A 23819-nucleotide genomic window follows, 5' to 3' on the forward strand; every position below is an offset into this window, starting at 1 on the left:
ACTGAAATTGTAGGATTATAAAATTGACAACTTGGAAGATTGTTGAATTTAATATATATATATATATGTATGTATCAGTGATTTATATATGTGTGTGTAGTCTGCACTATAAGCTATCTTAGGATTAGCCGCTTGATTTTCCCATCGAGCCTTTTTTATTGCTGTTCAATGTCTTCCGTAGCCGCTATAGGTTCATCAGGGAAAGTCAAAAGTAATAAGAAAGTTTCAAACCTCCATTTCATTGGTAAATATATAGAATATTACCTTGTTGACAGTTTCTTACATATAGTCGTTTTCTGATATGTTTTGTTAACTGGTCCGATCACTGTCACCATGAAGTTTCTGCTTCCAGCAACTATGCCTGAAGACCAAAACGCTTCTGCTTTTTTCTTGGTGTTGAAGAAATTTCCGAGGATTCTTTTATGAATTTATTCTTCTGCCAAAAACGTGTTTCTTGGCTAATATTCTGCTGGTGACTTGATCATTAACTTATAAGATTGGCCTTGACCAAGATTTTTTTTTCTTATGAGATGTGAATCCATCTAGCTCTGATCCCCATGTATGTTTATCTGTTCTACAACAGAATAAAGTATGATCTCTCTTGCTTTTCGAGGTTCAGTATTCCTGGTGACATTTTGTTGCCTTCTGCTTCATTTAGCTGATTCAAGAACAGATCCTTCAGAAGGTGATCAATTTTTTTTCCACCATTATCTCAATTTGCATCAGTAGTCTTCCTCTCAGTGTTTGATAGTAACCATCTTGATTGGTCATTCTTCAGGGATCCAAATCTTATATGTCATTCTACAACGTGGAGACTGCTTTCGAGAGATTTGCTAACATTTTTCATCCATTTTGCAGTAAATGCTTTATTGGAGATCAAAAGGAGTCTTATTGATCCAATGAGAAATTTAAGCAGCTGGGCAAAGGGTGACCCATGTAATTCAAACTGGACTGGCATAACATGCTTCAGTAGCTCACATGATGATGGTCATTTTCACATCCAGGAGCTGTATGTCCTTCTTTTATTACCATTTGCTACTTGTCTTTTCTTCTTTTTGGTTTTATCTTTTCGTCATTCTATCAAGGGTTTATACGGCCAATATTATGCATTTGCCATATACTTATTCTCTTGTCATTTACATATTTTGATGTAGACAATTGATGAGGCTGAATTTATCTGGAGAGCTGGCTCCTGAAGTTAACCAGTTATCGTATCTTGAAATTCTGTAAGATGCGGAGTCTGATAAACTGTTTCATTATATTCATCTGATTGGCTTCTAGTTGCCTTATTGCTTACTTAAAGACCTTTATTGTTTTTCTCTTCTTGGGTAACCTTGTTGAAGTAATGTGATGTGGAACAACCTGACTGGGCGTATTCCTTTGGAGATAGGTCAAATTTCTTCCTTGAGACTCCTGTAAGTTGGTTCACATGATATACTTTCTATAGCCTTCTTATTCTGGTTTTTCATATTTTTGTTTAGTTTCACTTCCGGGATAGTTTTAAAGAAGGCTTTGTACAGGGTATATAATAGCACATGCCACATTCCAAATTTAGTTTGGGTTTCTTCAATTGACTCTTTGCTACATTATTTGGACAGACTGTTGAATGGGAACAGATTCGTGGGTAGTTTACCTCCTGAACTTGGTAATCTTGGAAATCTAAACAGGCTTCAAGTTGATGAGAACAACTTAACAGGCTCAGTTCCAGTTGCATTTGGAAACTTGACAAGCATAAAACATCTGTAAGTATTATCTTTCCTCATAGTAAAAAAATATCAGTCATCCTTTACTCACCGGTGTGGCTACTGGATCTTCAGCCATTTCAACAATAACACGTTAAGTGGAGAAATTCCGGTGGAGCTATCCAAATTGACCAACCTTGCTCACCTGTGAGTTTTTTGTTTGTTTGTTTTCTCTGTTTGATTTTGTCTTTGACAGTATTTATATTGATGGAACAAATCTCGCAGGATAATGGACAATAATAACTTGACTGGGACTTTGCCTGTAGAGTTAGCTCGATTGCCATCCTTGACCATACTGTATACTCCCATTGTTTCCCTCTGACTTGGAAACTATAAGTCTTTTTTTTTTTTCCTCTTGTAAGCTCTTATTCCGCTTATGCAGTCAGCTGGATAACAACAATTTCGACAGTTCTGAGATTCCAGAGGCCTATGGAACGTTTTCTAGATTAGTAAAATTGTAAGTTCTGCAATAAGTTTCCATTGGTTTGTGTTTCTCTAAATAGTGCGCTGAAATATTCTTTGGCCCTCATGTTTTTCACTTTGCAGAAGTTTAAGGAACTGTAGACTGCAAGGATCAGTTCCTGATTTAAGCAGGATACAAAATCTTAGCTATCTGTAAGTGTCTATGTCTAGTATTTGTGTAAAATTGCTAAGTCTTTGAGCACTTGAACCTTGTTTAGGGAACAATACTAACCACTTCTATTGAATCTTCACTTTCTTATACAGAGATCTAAGTTGGAACAAGCTCACAGGCACTATACCAGAATCTAAGCTTTCTGATAACATGACAACAATGTATGCTCATTTCCAAATCTTACTCCTAGTAACACTTCACTCAAATAAATTCAAATACGTAATCATTGTTTTTTTTTTCTGCAGTAAACTATCTTATAACAACCTCACTGGATCTATACCACCAAGTTTCTCGGAGTTGGGCTCTCTTCAATTACTGTATGTAAACATTCATTGATCAATGTATTGAACTTTCCTATTCACCTTATTTTCTGCAGTTTTCAATCATCTATGAGTACTTTGTAAGAATATTTTTGTGTCATTTTAACAGTTCACTTGAGAACAATAGTTTATCTGGTTCTGTCCCAACAGAAATATGGGAGAACAAGTCTTTCAAGAATAACAAGCTCCAATTGTATGAACACAACCATTTTTTTTTTGTTCTTATTCTGTAATACTTCATAGTTTTCTAGTTTTCATACTTCATTCACAGAAGCTGAAACTTCTTTTGGATGCATACACAGAGATCTCAGGAACAACAACTTCACTGATGCAACAGGAAACCTGAGAACACCGGACAATGTTGTCTTATAGTGAGTTTCTTTGTTCCTATTTCGTAGCAAGTTAAAGCACACTAAGATTTTTGGACCAAACTGCATTCTCTTACCTTTGAAGTTATAGTCTAAAGCTTTGAAAAACCAACAGTTAACAATTTACATATCTTTCTCTAGTTTATACTATTTTTTGCTATCTACTAAAGCTCTTGTTTTTGTTTGTTTTTCCTTTCGTGTCAAAAGTCTTCGTGGCAACCCAATATGCAAGAGTACAAGCATCCCCATTGTTAAACAACTCTTCGAATATATCTGCGGTGCAAAAAAGCAAACATCTACAAACTCAAATCCACCATGCAGTAATGTGTCATCATCATGTCCCTATGAGAATGTGCTAGTTTCCCCAGGCATCTGCTTGTGTACAGCGCCTCTTTCGATCGATTATAGGCTAAAGAGCCGTAGCTTCTTTTTCTTCACTCCATATATCAAACACCAATTCATGGAGTATCTAACCACGTCTCTCCAACTGGAAACTCATCAACTAGCAATTGATAGAGTTGTTGATGAGAACAAGCTGCGTCTAAGGATGTACTTAAAGCTTATTCCCAAAGGCCAAACAATATTTAACGTTAGCGAAGTCATACGTATCAGGGACAGGTTTATGTCATGGAGTTTTGTTCGTAATGACTTTTTTGGACCCTATGAGCTCTTGGACTTCCCTCTTCAAGGACCATATGGTACAGTTTTTTGCACCTAATCTTCAACAAAAAGGACATATAGTTCGTTTCAATAACATATATATTTCAATATTTGGATGCAGCTGATTTGTTACCTAGAGAGAGTGAAATTAGTACGGTTCAATGGGTGATGATAGTGGCAGGCTCTATCGCTGCTGCCACTGTTATTTCAGTGAGTGCAACACTTTTCTACGTTAGGAAACGTCGTGAGAACTCACATACGACACTCACCCAAAAACGTTATTGTAAGCAACTTTATGTCTGTAATTCATCTTGTTTTGTCCTTTAACCATGAAACTAACTAAGGACTCTTTTGTTATGTCTTTCCAGTCCGAGCAATACCTAGGGAAATCGAAGGTGTGAAGAAGTTCAGTTTTGTAGAACTGTCAGATGCAACTGATGGTTTTGATAGTTCTACAGTGATTGGTAGAGGTAGCTATGGAAAGGTCTACAAAGGCATTTTGCCAAATAAAACCGTAGTTGCCATCAAACGAGGAGAAGAAACTTCTCTGCAGAGCGAGAGAGAGTTTCTGAATGAGATTGATCTGCTTTCGAGGTTACATCACCGAAACCTTGTGTCACTCCTTGGCTACTGTAGTGACATCGGGGAACAGGTATACGTATATATATATCCTTTTGTCATATGCAGTTTTTAATTAGCTTTGTTTCCCTGACTAGCTAGCTATTTTATTTGGATCATGCACAGATGCTGGTATATGAGTATATGCCTAATGGTAATGTGCGTGATTGGCTTTCAGGTAAGAAAATATTCTCCTCCAAGCTATATTTTCAAGATTTGAAAAAATAGCTTTATGTTTGTTACAAGTCTCCAACGTTTTGCCTAATGCTTTATGCAGCTAATGCTACGGAAACATTGAGCTTTAGCATGAGGTCACAAGTGGCTTTGGGTTCAGCTAAAGGGATCCTTTACCTTCACACTGACGCAGACCCGCCTGTTATTCACCGCGATATCAAAACCAGCAACATTCTCTTGGACTCTCAGCTTCATGCTAGAGTTGCTGATTTTGGACTGTCACTGTTGGCTCCTACTTTTAAGGAAGGAGATTGTGAGCAGGCCCATGTATCAACCGTAGTGAGAGGAACACCGGTGAGTCCTCAAACTGGCACACTAGTCGATATTTGGATCTATGGTGGGTTTTGAAAAAACAATATATATATGCACAGGGATATCTGGATCCAGAGTACTTCATGACTCAGCAATTGACGGTGAAGAGCGACGTGTACAGCTTTGGAGTAGTGTTGCTTGAGCTCTTGACTGGAATGCACCCATTCTTTGAGGGTACTCATATTCTCCGCGAGGTACTTTTCTTGACCGAGCTCCCACGCAAACATGATAATGGAGCTAACTAGATCTCTGAGGTCTATATTTCCTCAATAAAGCAAATGTGATACATAATGTGATACAGGTGAGGATGGCAAATGAATGTGGAACGATTCTCTCAGTGGTGGATAGTCGGATGGGACAAAGTTCGCCAGATAAAGTGACCAAGTTGGCGGAGTTGGCGTTATGGTGTTGTGAGGATAGACCAGAGACGAGACCATTGATGTCAAAAGTGGTCAAGGAACTCGAAAGTATTTGCCAATCTGTGCGAGAAACCGATATGTTCTCAGAAACAACGACATTACTCTACGCCAAAACATCATCGTCATCATCTCCTGTACCCTCGCCTTTGTCTTTACTTCCTGGAAGTGACTTGGACAGTGGCTTCTTCCAAGCTGTAAAACCACGTTGACATTATCTTTGTTGCGTGTTAGGGTAAATTGATGTTAGTGCAAGCCCCCACGAGACAAATGAGAGTTGTGTTACATATTTAGGATATATTATGGGTCCTAACCATAGTAAAACAGCCTAAAAAGTTGCGATCTATGTAGACAAAGAGGATTTAAATGTATGAACATAAACGCAAATATTCAAAAGGTTTGAAATTTAACTCTGAAAATGATAAACAACATAAGGAAAAAATTCATGAAGCACAAAATCTAGGTGGGGCAGATAAGAGCTTAGCACGGTTAAAATTAGATACAGAGACCCTAAAAGCACAACAATTGTGAGAGACAAGTCATTGACCGTGAAGGCCCATTTAGAGCAGCGCTGATCCGTAGAAGACAGGTTCCGCAGGACCCGTCATGTAGATATGGTTGTCTTCCTCTTTCCACTCTATCTCCAATGGTCCACCAGGTAGATCCACCGTGCATTTCTGTTCCACCATGATCATCAATACAAAACATATATAACAAGCTCGAGTTCAACATTTCATAATCTGAAAAGTATCACCGATTTGGCAAAGTGATATCCAGGTTTACAGTTGTGAAATTCCAAACTTACCCTGTTGGTTCGACCTTCAAGAACTGCTGCAACGACCAGAGCGCAAGCTCCAGTTCCACAGGCCAAAGTTGCTCCTGCATTTTTAAGTATGCTTAAGCATCTAAGGAATCAGGGAGTGCTAAGTGCTTTTAATCGACTAAAGAATTAGCTGACCTGCTCCGCGCTCCCAGACACGCATTTTCAAATGAGAACGTGATAAGACTTCCACAAACTCTGCAGATAAAACACAAAAAATTGTAAAATAAAAGATAAAATTCCAAAAATGATATAGAAGAATCATTGTTTCCCCATGAGAATCTGGATAGATCTTGCAGCTGATCTCCACTAACCTGTGTTAGTTCGAGCTGGGAACATTTCATGATGCTCAAACTTTGGACCAATCTCTGGCAAGTTCAAATCATCAACTTTCAGATTCTGGTTGACACAAGGGAAAATTACAGACGATGAGAAATTCCATGCGTTGATGAATAACAGAAATTTGAAGTCAAGCAAGCAAACACGCACCGGTCCACCCTTTTTACCAAATGTCACACAGTGAGGATTGCCCATACTAACACACGTCACATTCCAGCTTACTCCATCAACAACTAGCTCTCCCTGAACAACAGCTTCACCTTTGTTTCCTTTCAACTTAGTGGGCACATCTTCTGCCTTAAGAATCGGTGTGCCCATGTCAACCTTAACCTGTAACCATATCAATCACAATGCAGTAAACGACTTGTGAGCAAATAAGAGATAAAAATCCAGGCTTTACCTTACCAATCATAATAATGAAATATGACTAAACTTAATCACGAGACATCAAATCGAATGATTTACCTGTCCGTCATCTTGAATTTCTGGAACAATTAGGCCAGCACCGGTATGTATTGTAAAACTAGCAAAACGAATAAAAAGACTTAAGAGATTACATAGCAAGCATGACTATTCGGAGCTCTCAACAGATGTTTCTCATACCTATGTTTCCCCTGCAAGTTCTCAAGCTCAGCAATGAACCTGGCAAAGCATCGAACTCCATTGCCACACATCTACAAGATCAAAATCGAATGCTAATGACTTGCAAGCGCAACAACAACTCACTCAAAACGTATCAAAAGCATTCATCATCATCGAAGTAGCCGCTTAAACGAAGCCACACCTCTGGTTCACTACCATCTGAATTGAATATCCTCATGGTGTAATCGGTACCGTTGACTCCTGGCATTGCAAAGATCACTCCATCGGCACCAACACCAAAGTTTCGATCACACAGCTTCGCCGCCTGCTCTTGAGTGATTTTAGGTTCCGATGAGTCTCTGTTATCCACCTACAAAAACCCAATTTTTGAAAAAGGTTTCTTTTTTGAAACATTTCGGTCAATTTCATTCATTTTCTGTATTGCGATATCAACGGAGAACAAATGTACCAAAATGAAGTCATTGCCGAGGCCATGGTACTTCACGAAATGAAGAACTCCGTTTTCTCTCTTGTCGACGAAGCTCGCCGCCGGCGAAATTTTCTCGGCAGTGACGGCGTCCATGGAGGCCGCAGACACGCGAAGCCTAGAGCTCCCAAAGCAATACTTTCTCTCGAAGAAACCAAACCGAAGAAAAGAAGAAGAAGAAGTTACTAGCTTTTTGGAAAATACATTCCACAATCGGCGCGATTGCGGCGCGACGGAGACAGTGGCAGTGGCGGCTATCTCCATGGCTGCTTCAGACTTTTCTTTCTTCGACTCTCCTCCATATTGTTGAGAGACTTTGGAAAACACATCGTGTTGCTTTCATGTTTAGTAATTAAACGCCGCGTTGTTTTTTTTCTTGGACATATTAGACTTCATGCCGTTCTTTTAGTCGACAGATATTTAATGAAAAGGCCTTATTAGAAAGCCCATTAAAAACTTCGAAAAGTCTCTCTCTCTCCTTTGCCGTCTCCTTCCTCTGGTTCGCTCTCCTCTTTTCGGTTTTCTCTCTCTATTATTCATTCCAGTCTCTTTCGCTGTTAAATATTTTCTCCTGAGATTTTTTTTTTCCTCCAATTACAATTAAGTGAAAGATAGCATTTTCGTATCTCCGATCTGAATTCCCGCAATCAATTTTCGGCCATATCCAAAATTTAATCCGTGAGAGAGATTTACGGTTAGTTTTCTGAGCTGCATTACTTTATGCTCTTTTTTTTTAATTATTTCTGTTACTTTTCCCACCTTTTTTAGTTATCTATTGAGATAGATCCCCCAATTGAAGATAATTAGGGTTTTCGAATTTCAGAATCTTATCTCCTATTTGGATTCGAATTCATCGACGATTATCCCTTTCCTCTCTGTTCATATCTGGGGTCTTTGATTTTTCAGCTCTGGATTCGCAATTTTAACCCTTTATGCAAAGCAGTGTGCATCGTGAGAAAGCTAGCTCGATCGCGATGATCTTGGAAACTCAGAGGAATGTTGAATTCCCTCATAGGAATGTCGATAAGAGGCCGAGGAAACGGCCGCGATTGACATGGGATGCTGCGCCTCTTCTTCCTCCTCCTCCTCCTCCACCCACGGTAACGAATTGTCCACATATATCAAAAGCTATTCTTTTGTAGTTTTTCCACAGCCCAGACGATCCTTCTGCAATTTGATCTTACTCATTGTCTGTCTTTTCGATCTTGACGATACTGCGAACTATGTTGACTACTTTGAAATTTTGTGCTTGAGCTAATGAGTTTTTTTTTGTTTGTTCAGGTATTTCATCCTCCGTTGTACTATGGTCCAGAGTTTGCGAGTGGAGTGGTTCCCAATTTGGTTTACCCAAACATGTTTTATAATGGCCTTCCTCGTCAGGGCTCTCCTCCTTGGAGACCAGATGATAAAGACGGCCATTATGTCTTTGTTGTTGGAGATACTTTGACTCCACGATGTGAGTCTTATGTTACAGAGTCTTTCGACATCTTATCTGTTTCACCGACTTTATCCTGGAGGTTAAGTACGTTACACTGACATGCCTGTTCTGTTGTGTGCGTGCAGATCAAATTCTCAGCAAAATGGGTGAAGGTTTGTTAATTTTTTTGCTTTAATGTTTCTGTTCAATATGCATGTTTTAAGACAGAGTAGGGTTTCATTTTTGTTCTTTTGGTTGCCCATTATCTTTTGGAGAAGATTGTTAATTTCATCATCCATTGGATTGTATTCTGGCAGGTACATTTGGACAAGTATTGGAATGTTTTGATAATAAAAGCAAAGAAGTCGTGGCAATCAAAATTATACGGTCCATAAACAAGTATCGTGAAGCTGCCATGATAGAAATTGACGTGTTGCAAAGGCTTACAAGGCATGATGTTGGTGGTTCTCGGTAAGAACATCTCTTTCCTCTTACTAATTTTTGTGGTTAGTGCTAAATTTGCATTTGGTATAAGCTTTTCAATTCCTTGCAGTTGTGTGCAAATACGGAATTGGTTTGACTATCGTAATCATATTTGTATTGTAAGTACTGTTACCTTTATTTGATAAGTTTTGAGGGGAAGAAACAATCTCCTTCATGCCCAAATAATATGTGAGTTAAAAAGAACTTGCGGATGGGTTTAAATGGTTTCAACAGGTATTTGAGAAGCTTGGGCCAAGCTTATATGATTTTCTCCGCAAAAACAGCTACCGTTCATTTCCCATTGACCTTGTTCGGGAGCTTGGCAGACAACTTTTGGAGTCTGTAGCATGTGTGTGGAATATTCTTGACCCATTCTTCTATAGTTCTATATAGTAGTCCATCAGTGCTATAAATCAATTTAATTTTATGTTTTTTTTTTAATACAAGATTTAGGCTTCAAAAGTTATTTGTTCATGTTTCTCTTTTAATTTTGCAAATTGCATGGAATCTAAAATGCTCAGGCAGCTATATTTGTTTACCAATGTACTCAGACCTGGTTCATTCTATTCTAACAGATATGCACGATTTACGGCTGATTCACACGGATTTGAAGCCGGAGAACATTCTTCTGGTATCTTCTGAATATATAAAAATACCTGATTACAAGGTTAGTAATCAATCATCTCCAACCTGGACACATTTAGGTTCATGGCTTGCATGATATCCATCTTGAAGGAACTTGTATTACTCAAGTTGGTTGACTTTTTCCTTTGTGGTCATGAAAATCTAGTTTTTATCACGACCCACGAAAGATGGGTCATACTTCAAGAATCTTCCCAAGTCAAGTGCCATCAAGCTCATCGATTTTGGAAGTACAACGTTTGAACATCAAGACCATAACTACATCGTATCCACAAGGCATTACCGCGCACCAGAAGTAATCTTAGGTAAACATTTATGACTTTTTCACATCTTTCTAGATAATAATATTTGTGTAAAGCCATCTATATCTGTATTAAACATTTTTGGGATGTTATCGCAGGAGTTGGATGGAACTATCCATGCGATCTGTGGAGTATTGGTTGCATACTTGTTGAACTTTGTTCGGTGAGGAACTTTCTCTTTACATATTTTCGTTGCAATGGGTTTCCTCACACCGTGTCTCAAGAGATGTTTCTTCTGGATCAAAACTTGCAGGGAGAGGCGCTTTTCCAAACACACGAAAACTTGGAGCATTTGGCCATGATGGAAAGGGTCCTAGGCCCATTACCTCCTCATATGGTGCTCAGAGCCGAGTAAGAACAACAAGATTATCCTATTAGCAGCATCTCAGATACCAGCGGAAAATGAATTGAATTGTAATTTCTTATATCAAAATCAAAACGGTTCTTGCAGCCGGCGCTCGGAGAAATACTTCAGGCGAGGTGCAAAGCTAGATTGGCCTGAAGGTGCGACATCAAGAGACAGCTTAAAAGCAGTATGGAAACTTCCTCGCTTACCGGTAATCTCTAAGTGACGAACTTTGGACCACTTGACATTTGCTTATCTGCTATATAGAAAGTAACAACATCATCTTCTATTTTTGTTGCTATTTGCAGAATCTGATAATGCAGCACGTGGATCACTCGGCAGGCGATCTGATAGATTTATTACAAGGGCTGCTTCGCTATGATCCAACGGAGAGGCTCAAGGCAAGAGAAGCACTGAACCATCCATTCTTCACGAGAAGCCGGGAACAGAGTATTCCCTTTAACCCGAGCCCTCATCCATTTTTATACAATCACAAGATCTAAAAAGAAGAAACAGCAGACAAATGTTTGGATAAATCTGCAGTTTCTGGTTTTCTTCACTTTTGCTGTGTTTTTTTTTTTTTTTTTTTTTTGTATTACATATTTTCATGTATAGAAATGAAGAAAAAGAAAGAGAGAAAAGGCTTGTGCCTGATTTTCTTGTATGTTGTTGTTATCTTGGGTTCGTTTTCCGACCACGACCACGGTTGTTTCCATGGGCGGGTTTTATTACAGTTACTTACAACTCAAAGTCAATGTTACAATGTGTCATCTTTCAAAGTGTGCTTCTTCATGATATTTCGATTGAACACGGCCAAGGGATCAAAACACCTTACCCGGTCTAATCGAACCGAAACCATTATTCGATTTTGGATCGGTTAAATTAGAGGCCTCAGACTCAAATGCAGCTTGAGGCCCAATTTGTATAAGCAAGCAAAAAGAGCATATTCCGAATCGCAGGCTTGATCGTCTTCCTCACCTAATATCTGTTTTGTTCAGTGTGTAGGGTTTTTTTAAGGTTTATCTCTTTACGCAATCATGGAATCTCTGGGAAAGTTACAGCTCCATCACCAGCCATTCCACCTTTCCTTCACTCACACCTCTTCATCGTTCCGGAGAATCCCAATTTCCTCAATACGACCAATTTCATCTGTCAAATGCGCTTCAATCAAAGCTTCGTCTTCCAAATTTCAAGACTCCAGAACGCATCTCCAAAAATCCACACCTTTCCGTCTCATAAAATCCACATGCATCACTCTAACAACCGCCGCGGCGCTGCTCCTCGTCAATCTCCAGCTCAAATCGCCGGCGATTGCAGCTCCCGTCGCGCCTCCGCCGTCAGTGGAAAGCAACGAAAACGTTACCTTGGAAGAAGAAGAGAGAGCGCTTGAAGAGCATTTGGCGACTCACCCTCCTGATGTCGACTCTCTTCGTTCCTTGATGGAGGTAAAGATCAAATCTCGAAAGCTTACAGAAGCAGTAGAAGTGATCGATCGTCTGATAAAACTGGAACCCGAGGAATCGGAATGGCCAGTTTTGAAAGCCAACATCTTTACTTACAGTGGAGATTTAGATTCAGCCAAAACTGGATTTGAAGAGATTCTGGCTAAAGATCCTCGAAGCCTTGAAGCTTATCACGGCCTGCTTATGGCTTATTCCGATGCAGGTCTTGATTTGAAAGAGTTGGAGAAGAGAATCGAGGAAGCAATGTTGAGGTGCAAACAAGAGAAGAATGATAACGATTTCCGGGATTTCAAGCTGCTCGTGGCTCAAATTCGGGTCATTGAAGGGAGGCACAGTGAAGCATTGAAGCTTTATCAAGAGCTTGCGAAAGAGGAACCAAGAGATTTCAGGCCTTATCTCTGTCAAGGAATCTTATACACATTGATGAAGAAGAAAGACAAGGCAGAGGAACAATTCGACAAGTTTCGGAAACTTGTCCCCGAGAATCATCCTTTCAGGGAGTATTTCATGGATAATATGTTAGCGACAAAGCTTTTCTCAGAGAAGACGCAGCGTGAGATGGCTGGATCAGAGAGTTGAATGGGAAAGATGATGATGCTTAGTAGACTTGGAAAAAAAAAATGTGATCTTGATGATTGTATGGGGTAGGCTTACTCTTTCTTGATCGTCTTAGATGTCTCTTTAATTGGTTGATATAAAGGTCATAAGTTGGACACTTGATTTGATTTAATGATGGATTTGAACCACAATCCCATGTGCACATGGTCTAGATGCTTAGGTATATATTTTCACTATATTATTCACTCAACTTAAGACATTGCTTTGGATGATGTTGTGGACACAGATGTTTGTTTTAATACACTTGCCGTCTCTTGTGAGAGTTTCACTGAAAGACTCATGGATTCTATTTGTTATACTCCTTCGGGTTTAATGGTCACCATCGGTTTGGGGAACTAAAGATTGTAGAGAAGGGTATTAACGGCGGCTCGTTGACGAACTCTTTGCATGTTCTATGATTGTCTTACCAGAAAAGTAAAGCGTTTTAAGTTGAGGTTGATATTCCAATCCGAGGTTTGACATCTTTTTATTGTCATTTCCTCTATACCAGAAAAGCAAAGCATATCCATTTTGATACAATGTATTGACTGCTTGAGCTAATGGCACACATGTTTCATGAGATAAAGATTAGTCATTTCATTTCATTTGGAACGCTCAAATATTCCAATTGAGTGGAGAAGAGAGGTCGGGATGATGTCAATTATGGGTCACAGTAACATGCTCACTGCTTATTCAAGTAGCCAAATGCACAAAGCACATATACCTGCTTGTATTTTGCTTGCATTTATTAGTTGTGGATAATCATCAGGAAATCAAACTCCAAGAGCAAGTTGTGATTCATGATGGAGTCATAAGTTTGATAGAGATCTCTTCCTCCATGAAGTTGTCATAACTGGACCACACTTTTGCCAATCACAAACGATAATCTTCTTCTTCTGTAGGTGAAGATTATAAATGCTAAGTTCATTTGCCCATGTTCTTGCTTGATTTTTTTTTCCTCGGTAAGGTCCCCACAATCCCATTAATCGATATGGAAAGTAGTCGAATGACTGGTTTTGTTAGGTTCTCTAAACCAAGACTGAAATGCCGGTTAACCAATAACCGAGCAGACAGTAGATTCTTTTGGGATATGATTGTCTTCATGGTCCCAACCGCAGCAGATTTAGAATCTGATTGCAATATCTTCATGTCTCTCTCGCTCTCTAAACACATTTTTTCGTTCTCCGATTCACAGTTTCTTGAAAAACCAGCTTACGTGTCCGTATGATGCAAGTAGGATCAATCCCTGTCATTTTAGTCTCATATTCATAACTTTATCAATATTAACGCACCCACACTCATTATTGTACTACCTTGTGCTACTCGAGTTCCGAGAAGATAAATGAAGAAAAAAAAAAATTAGGTATTGCCGGAATGGTTATTTATTTTGAAGTTTATCCAGTTAGTTTGATTCAAGATTGGTCAAAACCAAAATTAACCTAAACAAATTTTGGTTATTTATTTATTTCTAGTTTGCATCTAGAGAGATTTCTTACAGAAAATATTAAGCTATTTCCAATAAAAATTTGTGTTTCTAAAACACATCGATTAATATAACAAAATTGATATCTTATAATCGTTTATATATTTATTATTGTGGTTTGGATACAAATCGCTAATCTATATAACTTTTCGAGTGCATAGATCCAACTTTTTACAGTCTCACAGTCTCTACCAAACAAAGATAAAAATAAATTCCATTCATGCTCAGATTCTTGTTGATAAAATGGGGTAATTAAAATGTAAAACTTTATAATAATCATTTACTTTCTACTTAAAAAATGGCTATATTTAAAGTTCTTACTATATACTTACATTATAGATTACGTATTTGAATTCTTCATACTCTTATTTAATGGGTTTTTTCTATAAAAACAAATTTAAAAATTGTTAAAGCGTACTTTATGAGTAAATTCAGACGTTGTTGGCAGCTGCTCATATGTTATATAAATAGTTTTGGAAATATTTAAACTTTAAGTGTGGGATTTTGATTTTCTTTAAGTTTGGGTCAATAGAGTCGTTGTCACTTGTCACCTAGAAGCCAAACAAAATGCGTAATATTTGATCATAGGTTATAAATGTGTATTTGACCTACTCTTCCTTGTGTCGTATAGACTCCGATTCCTCTCCTCGTCATTTCCTTCTTATTCAAAACTTCAAATGACTAACTCAATCGTTATTTATGATTTATCGCAACCAAACAAAATTAACAAAAATGGTTAAACAGCATAAAAATGATTTAAGAACTATGGCAATATTCTTCTTGGGATATATATTATTTATCCTACAACAAGTGATATTATCCGATGGTTGAGTTAGAGACTTAAAGTGGTGAAAGATATGTCTACGAATTGATACCATGGTTGCCTTTTAAATTACTTAAATTTGCTTCTCAATTAGTTATTGTATGCGCCTTAAATGAAAAAAAAAAAAAATACCGGTTTAAACATACTTCGAAGATCAGTCTGGTTTCCAACAGATGATCTACTTCGACTATCCAAAACAAAACAAAAACTCTTATATCTTTTAGTCTTTTCTAGTTAAATGGAAAATATTGAGAATTCAAATTAACTTATGGTGAAAATAAGAGAGTTGGGTGTAAAAGAGTGTTCAAGCTGAACAAGTAATCAATCACATTGTCGTCTTTTCTTCTCCGCTTTTTCTTCAACTTTTTCACAAAAGTTTGGTTCACTTCCACTCTCAAAATTATATTAGCTTGATTTTTACTAAACCGACATATCTATACTTGTTTAATACTATTTTATATTATGGGATGCATTCGGATTCTTCAATTATTATCATAACAACATCAATAAACCACACACTAACTACGACCAACATTCATATAATGAGGAATAACCGATCTTGAAATCGTTCACTATACACCATTTTGATGACAGGAGAAAAAACTTTTGATGTGAAATGGATTTAGGTTTAGAGTTTAGAAAAAAATCAAAGAAATATAACCGTTTGGAAAGTGAATTAAGCAATTGAGAAATCGGAATTAAGCAATTGAGAAATCGGAATTTTAAAGTGTATAACATAAATGATTTCCTTTGGTGAATTTATAGATCGCAGATTCACGTAATTTTGTCTCATGCCTTAATATGGATTTATGCATAATAGTTACACACGATAAAATCTAAGAAGATTCTGAGTGTTTGAAAAGAATAGATTATGTTCGTCCTGTTATTTCATGGAGAACGACGTTTGACATTACACATTAATAAGCAAAGACAATTTCTGTGAACATGGACAAAACAAAAATAATATATATATATATATACAGTATACATAATTCATACAGGCTTACAGTAAATAGTAAACGCAATTGGAAAATACTATAATTTTCCCATTTTCTAATGTGAATCTCATCCAAACTTCAAATTCCTTATAATCTTATTTCTTTTGTTTCTTTGTACTTTGGTTTTTCTTAAAACAATTTTACAGAGTTTTACGTTTATAGATTTTTTTTTCGTATATAATACAAGTATACAACATTTAAAATTACACCTACAATAGGAACGAACGAGTAAGTAACCGGCCGTTATAATAGTTTTTATGAAAACATAGGTCAAGGAATCTGCTTTACCCTTCTTTAATTTTGTCTTTTGTTACTGATATTTTTTCTACGCCTGAAAACTTTTGCATGATTAATTATTGCAACTTACATGTTTATTGTTTTTGTATTCAGCTTTAAAATGGTTGTTTATTTAATACTTTATTGACTTACGAGTACTAGTTGCGAACAAGAATCTTGGCTTTTCCATGCAGCTGTACTACATGTACTGGTTTTTGTCAACAACGTTTTTCTATAACAATGTTCATTCATTTTTTTATCACATGAAAGCTGCTTAATCGAAGGACATTATATATATCGGATCCTAAATTTCATATTTTTAAAGAATATATAACGACCTTATAAAATAGAGGTGGGCCACTTTTCACGAAGACGTCGAAGAGTAGTAGAATACCTGTTTTTGTTTATTTTTGTTAAACAAAAATAAACCCATTCCTCGAAAATTTCAGCACACGCAATCGTTTCTTGTAGCTTTGGAAACATTCACTGTTTTTTTGTTTCCTGTGGAAGTGGAAATATTCACTTTTATACAAAGTTTGAAAACGTTTAGTTTTGTCCCCAGAGGTCCATTTTTCAAATAAATAAATAAATGCATGTATTAGAGTACGAAGACGTAATTTCATTCTTGTTTCAGTACTGATTGTAAAAATGACAATCATAAAAGTAATGATTATGTATGTAGGCATATAGGGTGATCTATTATCTCTGGATACATCAACGTCAAAATAAAAAACATCGCAAGGGAGAAATTTTGAAAAATTCCAAAGTTAAAGATTCATTTAATTTACTTTTAGTTTTGTTCTTTTCCCTTCGATTTTGAATTTATTTATATTTTCTTACTGTGTATATACTGTATATATATATAGGTAATAGGATCTAATGTTTATAGTACTCCGTGTCATTCTGACATTTTTCACATATTAGAAAAATTATTAAAAATACAATTTTGTCTCTTATTAATACATTAAATCATTTGTTTTTATCTAATAAATATATTAAATTAATAGGTTAAAATTGAAATATAATTTAAAATTTTGCATTGAAAATATAAAACGACACTCTTTGTGAAACAAAAATAAAATCTTAAAACGACACTCTTTGTGAAACGGAAAAATTATTATTTTCTGAGAGATATGGTCAATGTCAGTTCTTCATTACTAGTAAACGTAATTAATGTGAGCATAGTAAATGGAGTACTAACTTGAAACATGCATCATCAAGATATGTAGTAGTTTTATCCATAATCTAACCGTAAAATTAATGCGAACTTAAGTTAACTGTTTGTTTTGGGGGAAAATGTTTCATAGACGTACATTAGACCTATTTTGAGCAATGTGTCAGATTAATTACAGTGAAAGCGAAGGCTGTAAGAATTTCTGTCGTTTTCTATCTAGTCATATATATTTGGTGAGCTCAAGAACTAATTCCTTAATTAAGGATTTACAAATTTATAATTTGTCACTTTCAATACAATTTTTTAAAAAATGAGCATAGATTTAGGAAGGTAAAGGAACATATAGTTGAATAGATTTCAACCCTGCCTAACCTAATCTAAGACTTCTAGATGGACTTCGGTTAGGGATTCTTGATTAAAGTAGAGATCACAATTTCAGTTGAGCTTTCACCAAAATACATAAGTTCGAAACATTTTCAATTCTTGTAGAAAGGTACAATAGATAATTCTGCAATATTAAATTCACATATTAGAGAACAACAAAATCGATCGTTTGTATCAAAGAGTGATCAAACCATCTTAAACAATTTGTCAAACTTAACAAAAAAAATTGGTCCTAGAATATCAAATAAATATATTATTAGGAGGGTACTGTTGATCCTAGAGATCACTAAGTATGTTTAACAGGTGATGATAATGATTAGAGATGATTTTGGGGTGAGATTTTCGTATGATAAGTGATTCAGTTCGGGAAGGAAAAGAGAATGCCAGCTCGGGGCCGTGAGAAGAGTTTGTAAAGAGAATATTTAGTGTTTCGAACTAAGTCTGGAAAGAGTCCAGTTCGGTGCTTTTAATATTGTTACCGCGAGCTCGGTAGAGAGACAAGTGTATTAAAGCAGAGAAAGAAAGTAATAAATTTTTCGGATCCCCTCCTAAATGATCTATGAGGAGTATTTATAGCGAAAGTTGGGAGACGAGTTTCCTCCAAATCGGGACGACGTGGCAGTTTCAGCGCATCTCGCGGATATGGTGTCTGGAGCCGCACATCCGAACCACTCCGCGGCGTGTGATGATGGTCCTTCGCCGAGCTACTTACGTGCTTAGGTCACTGTAGACGAATTACCCTTACACGTGTCAGGTTCTGCTTGGCTCCGTGCACTGTAGATCGGCGCCGCAATAATGACGATTTGGTGGGACCATGCTGACCGGACTCGTTGACTTTGGCTGGGTTTTGTTAACTTAATCTGTGGGCTTTATTATCCAAAATGGGCCTAGCTAATTGGGGGTGGTAAGCCCACCTCTAACAGGTACTGAAATTTTGATCATATAGACATACATATCAATCAAAGTTACATATGCAATCAAAGTTTGAGAATCAAGAATTCGTTAATTATATACGTCAATTGATTCACGTAAACAACTAGACATCATGAAAATATCGTTTGCTCTAACCTAAGCAAGCTATCAAGATTCACTGATTCAGGACCTAATTTTTGTTTTTTAAGGAACTCTAAAATATTTGCTACGAAAGAAAAGTATTCCAATTTGTTGATTGTTAGTATTAAACCCCAAATAAAATAAAATAAAATAAAATAAAAAAGCGACCAAAGAAGAAAACCAAAATGGAAGAGGAGAGACAAGTGGCAGCAATTCACGGATGCACAGAACTCAGTAGTAAGTATAGTACCAAACACGCACCATTCACACTTCCCCTCTTTCTTTTATTTTTATCTATTTTCTTTTCTTTTTTTTAAACTTTTTTTTTTCCTTTTCTTTTCATTTTAACATTTTGAACTTTCAAATAAACTCCGAAGCCTCTTCTTTTCTCCGTCGTCTTCTTCCTCTTCCTCTTCTTCTTCCTCTGGTTATCTTTCTTTCTCTATTTCTCTCACTCACTTTCTTTGTCTAATCATTCGCTTTCTTCTTAGATTCCTTCGATCTCTCTCCAATCTGAGAGAATCGAGTGCATCTTCTTATTCTCATTCCTCATCACGAGTACGATTTCTCGGACTCTTCCTCTGATTTTCTCTGCCCCTGAAAATTCCTCGATCTAGATTCATCATCTCTTCGTGTTTCTTCCCACCAAGCTCCGTCAAATGTTTTCCCCGGAGACTTTCTCCTCCGATTCCGAGTGAGTGAAAGATGAACAGATTTCGATTCGGCGACCTCAGTTCCCGAGATCGAGTAGCTTCATCAGTGCCCCATTCTCGTCAAGGTTACATTTTCTCTTTCTCCTCTCTCTCTCCCTCTGTTTCCGTTTCCCTTTTTTTTTTTGGTTTCCGTTTCTGTTTTTGTTAACGTGAAAACGCCGATTTGATTTTGGTTGTAACTTCTAGCACAGTTTGTCTTAGCTTAATCTACAGAAAATAAATTTTATTTAATGTTTTTGCTCGTTGATATTTTTCTATGAATATAAATAATTTAGTAAAGCTTCTGAGATTTTCTGAGCTAGTAGCATTTACTGAACTATTTTGTTTCCTTCTTCGGTTTGTTCAAGAATCTCGTAGGTGGAGGTCATCAGTACCCTAATTGGCTAATACTCCTGCGATTTTTGTGTTTATTAAACTGGAAAATTTCAGAAATCTATATTTTTTTTTATAAAAAAAAAAGAAAACGTTATTAAGCTCTGAAGATAAAAACAAAAACACGCTAATTTGTTTCTTGTGGAAAACTACAGTTAAAGCAGTGGGTAGAGAAGATGCGATAGCTGCTTTGCCTTTTATAATAAAGTAAAGAAGAGAAACTTACGGAAATGTTTGTTGGCTACTGTCATGATTTGGTTTGTTTGTTAAATTCATCTTTTTTTTTCAACATTGGTTATGATTTTAATTTACATGTAATGAGTGCTCTTAACCTCCTCTGCTTTATTATGTTTTATGTTCTTCCACCACATTTTGTGCTACAAATTACTCTTTTTGTCTCCCCATTTTTCTTTTTTCTAAGTTTCTCCCGTTGTAAAGTCGATTGCTTTATCAATTGAGAACACTAAAATGTCATCTTATTCTCATTAGTGGATTCATTTTGTTTTTCAGGAAAGAAACAGAGTCAGAAACTCAAGTCTCCAAGGTCATCTTCTGAATTTAGTTCTTGCCATTGTGAAGCTCTAAGGGAAAACAAGGTATGATTTACTCTTTATTATATATAACCTTCTGAGAGAGGAAATCTTTGGTTCCAGTTGTTGTTTGAAAGTGACTTCTTGCTCATATTGTAGCTGCAGCAAGATTTTGCTCATCAAAGCACTGAATTACCGATGAAAAGTTTGTTGGCACAAGAAATGTCGAAGCAAAAAGAATCTAAAAGGAGATCACCAAGCATTATAGCCAGATTGATGGGTCTCGATGTCTTGCCACCTCAGAGTTCTCCCCATAGACAACACAAGCCTGTGGAGAATCAGCAAGGCAGGAGTGGTGGAGGCAGTTCTTATGATGGCTATAAATCTCTTCAAAGGAGCTCAAAGGGTGAGCAAAAGTTTAAAGACGTTTTCGAAGTTTTGGATGCAAAGATGGCAGAGAGCAACAGAAGCTTATGCCTTCAGGGAAGGGTGAATGCTGCTAATCTCACCCAGGCTGAGATGGCTTTTATACGGCAGAAGTTCATGGAGGCTAAGCGGTTATCGACGGATGAGAAACTTCGTCATTCTAAAGAGTTTAATGATGCGCTTGAGGCTCTAGACTCTAACAAGGACCTCTTGTTGAAGTTTCTTCAGCATCCAGATTCATTATTCACAAAACATTTGCATGATCTTCAAAGCACACCTCACAAGCCACACTCCGGTCAAGCGCCATCTCTCAAGTATCCAAACAGCCAGAGGCATGTGGATATTCTGAAAACTCAGAGAGTGGAGAGGGACTCGTTACGAAAGAGTCATAGGTCGCCGCATCAGCATGGTGGTGGTGGTGCTTGTTCTAGCCGTTCTCATAGTAGGCATGTTTCTTATGACACACTTGACTTACCAAATGAGGAACTGGCAAAGAGAAGTGAGTTGCAGCCAACCAAGATTGTTGTTCTGAAACCTAACCTTGGTGAGCCACGTTATGCTGGTAGAACTTTTGCATCGCCAAGCTCTTCTTCCGATGAGTTCAGAGCAGATCGTAGGCTTCCATGCACCAGCAATCACGGCAGGAAAAAAAGTAATGAAGATGTCCGCCTTTCAAGACAGAGTTCAAGAGATTCTGGAGAAATGTCCAAAATAATGTCTAGGCAAAGGAAGACGAGTTTTGAGACTTCAGGATTCAGAGGATATGCAGGGGATGAAAGCTCATCAGGGAGTGATTCTGCAAGTGAATCAGAGCTAGTGCCAGTAACTTCAAGAACAAGAACCGCCTTTAACCGTAAGAACTACCATCGATCTTTACCTTCCAAGTCAGCAACATCATCTGTGAGTAGGGAAGCCAAGAGGAGACTGTCAGAGAGATGGAGGCTGACACACAAGTATGAGCAAGAGATAGAAATTAGTAGAAGCGGCACATTAGCTGAAATGCTTGCAACTTCAGATAGGGAGGCAAGACCAGCAAGTTTTAATGGACTCGTTTTCGAAGAAGGGATTCGTAAACGATGTGAGAGCAATGTTCAGTGGTCTGAATTGCCAGAACCGGTAGGAATCAGCAGTAAAGATGGTTGGAAAGGATCCTGCTCAAGAAATTATTCAAAATCCAAAACCATCATGAACCAAGAAAGCACCTATGGTTACACTATAGTGCTTCCTAAGGAGTTGATCAATCGAGATGGATTGGTCAAGGGAAATTCTTCTCATCACGGGGAGTCCCAGTCTTTCTTGTCAAGCAAATCTAGACCTGGTAGCAATAAATCTCATTCATCATACAATAGTTCGCCAGAGGTCAACAACATCAGCCCAAGTTTAACCAAATTCCTTTATATGAACGACGGGAGTCAAAAAGAGAAGCACTCTCCTTCTGAAAAAGAAGCACGTTGCAGTTTCTCAGTAGATGCAAATTCGGACACTGAGGATAGTTCAGCTTCTGATGATATCAAGACGGCAATGTCTTCTGAAGCTCCAGATTTGTCAACTGTCACCACGTTAACTGACCCCGTAAGTGAGCATAATGTTTCAAGATCATGGGTCTGTGCTCTAAAGCATTCAGTTTACATTTCAATCCCTAAACAAGTAAATACATGTTGCTATGACAGATATCTAACTATTTACTGATGTTCTAGGATATCTCAAGGATGTCAACTGAGGATGTAAATCATTCTTCGGTTCCTGAACCACAGTCTCGTGAAAGCTCAAAGGAAGGAGATCAACCAAGTCCGGTCTCAGTTCTAGAAGCTTCTTTCGATGATGATGTTTCATCGAATTCTGAATGCTTTGAGAGTGTTGTCGCCGATATCCAAGGTAGTCAATCAGTGCTTGTTAGTCTATAGATTCTTTCTTAGATAAGCATTGTTTAAGGTGCAAGTGGAACCATCAGTTGACAATTTGTGCTTGTCTTATTGTGGTAGATCGAACATCTGTGGGTAACTATAAATGTTTGTCGTTTTAACCGTTATCTCTACGTTCCAGGACTCAGGATGCAACTTCAGCTCCTCAAACTAGAGTCAGCTGCTTACAATGAGGGTGGCATGCTTGTTTCAAGTGATGAAGACACAGATCAGGAGTCATCAACAATAACTGATGAGACTGTGATCAGCCAGGAGGTCATAGAAGAAGACTGGAAGTCCCTATACTTAGTTGATCTCCTAGCCAACTCCAGGTTAAGTGACGCAGACCAAAAGAATGCCATGGAAACACCTGTAGATCCATCCTTGTTTGAGGATCTGGAGAAGAAGTACTCCAGCGTGAAAGCTTCGACTCGGTTAGAAAGGAAGTTTCTTTTTGATCAGATCAGCAGAGAGCTTATCCAGATATTAAAGCAGTTTTCGGATCCACACCCTTGGGTTAAACGCAAAAGGGCCTGCCCGAAATGGGATACAAACAGGATACAAGAGACTCTGCGTGATTTGGTCACAAGAAAAGAAGAGAAACCAAGCAAAGATGATGTGGAGGAGAAGGGGTTGCAGTGGCTGAGTTTGGAAGATGACATTGAAATCATAGGTAGAGATATTGAGGAAATGCTGACAGATGAACTCATAGCAGAGCTTGTAGTAGATGCAATCTTCTAGAAAGTTACATAATGTATTATTACATACTTTGAAGTAAAAAGAAAAAAAAAAACAGGAAAATGCAATATGTAATGACAGTTTCATCATATGAGGTGATGAATAAAGAAGCATGTGTCCCTGAAAAAAAGCATCAATCATCATCTACCTGAAAGTTTTTGATCTT

General features: G+C 37.5%; 5 protein-coding genes across 7 annotated transcripts; 4 read left to right on the forward strand and 1 right to left on the reverse strand.

Annotated features, from left to right (window-relative positions):
• Positions 1–547: 547 nt before the first annotated feature.
• LOC18021245 (putative leucine-rich repeat receptor-like serine/threonine-protein kinase At3g53590) lies at positions 548–5592 on the forward strand. Its single transcript, XM_024157872.1, has 20 exons — positions 548–685; positions 859–1009; positions 1155–1226; positions 1344–1415; positions 1599–1742; positions 1818–1889; positions 1968–2039; positions 2125–2199; positions 2289–2357; positions 2469–2537; positions 2622–2693; positions 2806–2889; positions 2999–3067; positions 3272–3762; positions 3846–4007; positions 4093–4376; positions 4469–4520; positions 4620–4870; positions 4948–5082; positions 5190–5592. Exons 1-20 carry the CDS (start codon positions 592–594, stop codon positions 5514–5516), a joined length of 2817 nt encoding a protein of 938 aa, XP_024013640.1. The 5' UTR covers positions 548–591; the 3' UTR covers positions 5517–5592.
• A 71-nt stretch (positions 5593–5663) lies between these two features.
• On the reverse strand, positions 5664–7826 carry LOC18021246 (diaminopimelate epimerase, chloroplastic). Its single transcript, XM_006403609.2, has 9 exons — positions 7515–7826; positions 7248–7415; positions 7067–7137; positions 6929–6986; positions 6614–6793; positions 6439–6523; positions 6263–6322; positions 6110–6183; positions 5664–5981 (listed from the first exon to the last, which is right to left on the reverse strand). Exons 1-9 carry the CDS (start codon positions 7794–7796, stop codon positions 5865–5867), a joined length of 1095 nt encoding a protein of 364 aa, XP_006403672.1. The 5' UTR covers positions 7797–7826; the 3' UTR covers positions 5664–5864.
• A 197-nt stretch (positions 7827–8023) lies between these two features.
• Positions 8024–11429, forward strand: LOC18021247 (serine/threonine-protein kinase AFC1). Of its 2 annotated transcripts, XM_006403610.2 has the most exons (13): positions 8024–8226; positions 8439–8632; positions 8814–8988; positions 9096–9122; positions 9267–9420; positions 9503–9551; positions 9667–9781; positions 10008–10099; positions 10223–10379; positions 10475–10539; positions 10630–10727; positions 10828–10933; positions 11031–11429. In XM_006403610.2, exons 2-13 carry the CDS (start codon positions 8465–8467, stop codon positions 11223–11225), a joined length of 1401 nt encoding a protein of 466 aa, XP_006403673.1. In that variant the 5' UTR covers positions 8024–8226; positions 8439–8464; the 3' UTR covers positions 11226–11429. The 2 variants fall into 2 exon arrangements, with proteins under 2 accessions (XP_006403673.1, XP_024013494.1); XM_024157726.1 differs by lacking the exon at positions 8024–8226 and having other exon boundaries at positions 8318–8632.
• Positions 11430–11451: 22 nt separating this feature from the next.
• Positions 11452–13015, forward strand: LOC18021477 (protein SLOW GREEN 1, chloroplastic). The gene has a single exon (XM_006403612.2). It carries the CDS (start codon positions 11760–11762, stop codon positions 12762–12764), a length of 1005 nt encoding a protein of 334 aa, XP_006403675.1. The 5' UTR covers positions 11452–11759; the 3' UTR covers positions 12765–13015.
• A 6353-nt stretch (positions 13016–19368) lies between these two features.
• Positions 19369–23786, forward strand: LOC18021478. Of its 2 annotated transcripts, none has more exons than XM_024157700.1 (5): positions 19369–19751; positions 20569–20654; positions 20754–22586; positions 22712–22889; positions 23058–23786. In XM_024157700.1, exons 1-5 carry the CDS (start codon positions 19679–19681, stop codon positions 23654–23656), a joined length of 2769 nt encoding a protein of 922 aa, XP_024013468.1. In that variant the 5' UTR covers positions 19369–19678; the 3' UTR covers positions 23657–23786. The 2 variants fall into 2 exon arrangements, with proteins under 2 accessions (XP_024013468.1, XP_006403676.2); XM_006403613.2 differs by having other exon boundaries at positions 19370–19751; positions 20748–22586.
• Positions 23787–23819: the final 33 nt, after the last annotated feature.

Source organism: Eutrema salsugineum, unplaced genomic scaffold (assembly GCF_000478725.1).
Source record: "Eutrema salsugineum unplaced genomic scaffold, Eutsalg1_0 scaffold_16, whole genome shotgun sequence".
Taxonomy (NCBI): domain Eukaryota; kingdom Viridiplantae; phylum Streptophyta; class Magnoliopsida; order Brassicales; family Brassicaceae; genus Eutrema; species Eutrema salsugineum.

What these genes read in the sequence shown, in the direction of transcription:
- LOC18021477 (XM_006403612.2), top strand. Translation starts at nt 11,760, where the DNA reads ATGGAATCTCTGGGAAAGTTACAGCTCCATCACCAGCCATTCCACCTT.
- LOC18021247 (XM_006403610.2), top strand. Translation starts at nt 8,465, where the DNA reads ATGCAAAGCAGTGTGCATCGTGAGAAAGCTAGCTCGATCGCGATGATC. An exon ending in CATGATGTTGGTGGTTCTCG is followed by an intron (nt 9,421 to 9,502) that starts GTAAGAACATCT and finishes AATTCCTTGCAG; the next exon opens with TTGTGTGCAAATACGGAATT. An exon ending in GGAAACTTCCTCGCTTACCG is followed by an intron (nt 10,934 to 11,030) that starts GTAATCTCTAAG and finishes TGCTATTTGCAG; the next exon opens with AATCTGATAATGCAGCACGT.
- LOC18021245 (XM_024157872.1), top strand. Translation starts at nt 592, where the DNA reads ATGATCTCTCTTGCTTTTCGAGGTTCAGTATTCCTGGTGACATTTTGT. An exon ending in CATTTTCACATCCAGGAGCT is followed by an intron (nt 1,010 to 1,154) that starts GTATGTCCTTCT and finishes ATTTTGATGTAG; the next exon opens with ACAATTGATGAGGCTGAATT. An exon ending in CCGGACAATGTTGTCTTATA is followed by an intron (nt 3,068 to 3,271) that starts GTGAGTTTCTTT and finishes TCGTGTCAAAAG; the next exon opens with TCTTCGTGGCAACCCAATAT.
- LOC18021246 (XM_006403609.2), bottom strand. Translation starts at nt 7,796, where the DNA reads ATGGAGATAGCCGCCACTGCCACTGTCTCCGTCGCGCCGCAATCGCGC. An exon ending in AACTTGCAGGGGAAACATAG is followed by an intron (nt 6,987 to 7,066) that starts GTATGAGAAACA and finishes TCGTTTTGCTAG; the next exon opens with TTTTACAATACATACCGGTG. An exon ending in AAATTCAAGATGACGGACAG is followed by an intron (nt 6,794 to 6,928) that starts GTAAATCATTCG and finishes ATATGGTTACAG; the next exon opens with GTTAAGGTTGACATGGGCAC.
- LOC18021478 (XM_006403613.2), top strand. Translation starts at nt 19,679, where the DNA reads ATGAACAGATTTCGATTCGGCGACCTCAGTTCCCGAGATCGAGTAGCT. An exon ending in AAGCTCTAAGGGAAAACAAG is followed by an intron (nt 20,655 to 20,747) that starts GTATGATTTACT and finishes CTCATATTGTAG; the next exon opens with CTGCAGCAAGATTTTGCTCA. An exon ending in TGTTGTCGCCGATATCCAAG is followed by an intron (nt 22,890 to 23,057) that starts GTAGTCAATCAG and finishes TCTACGTTCCAG; the next exon opens with GACTCAGGATGCAACTTCAG.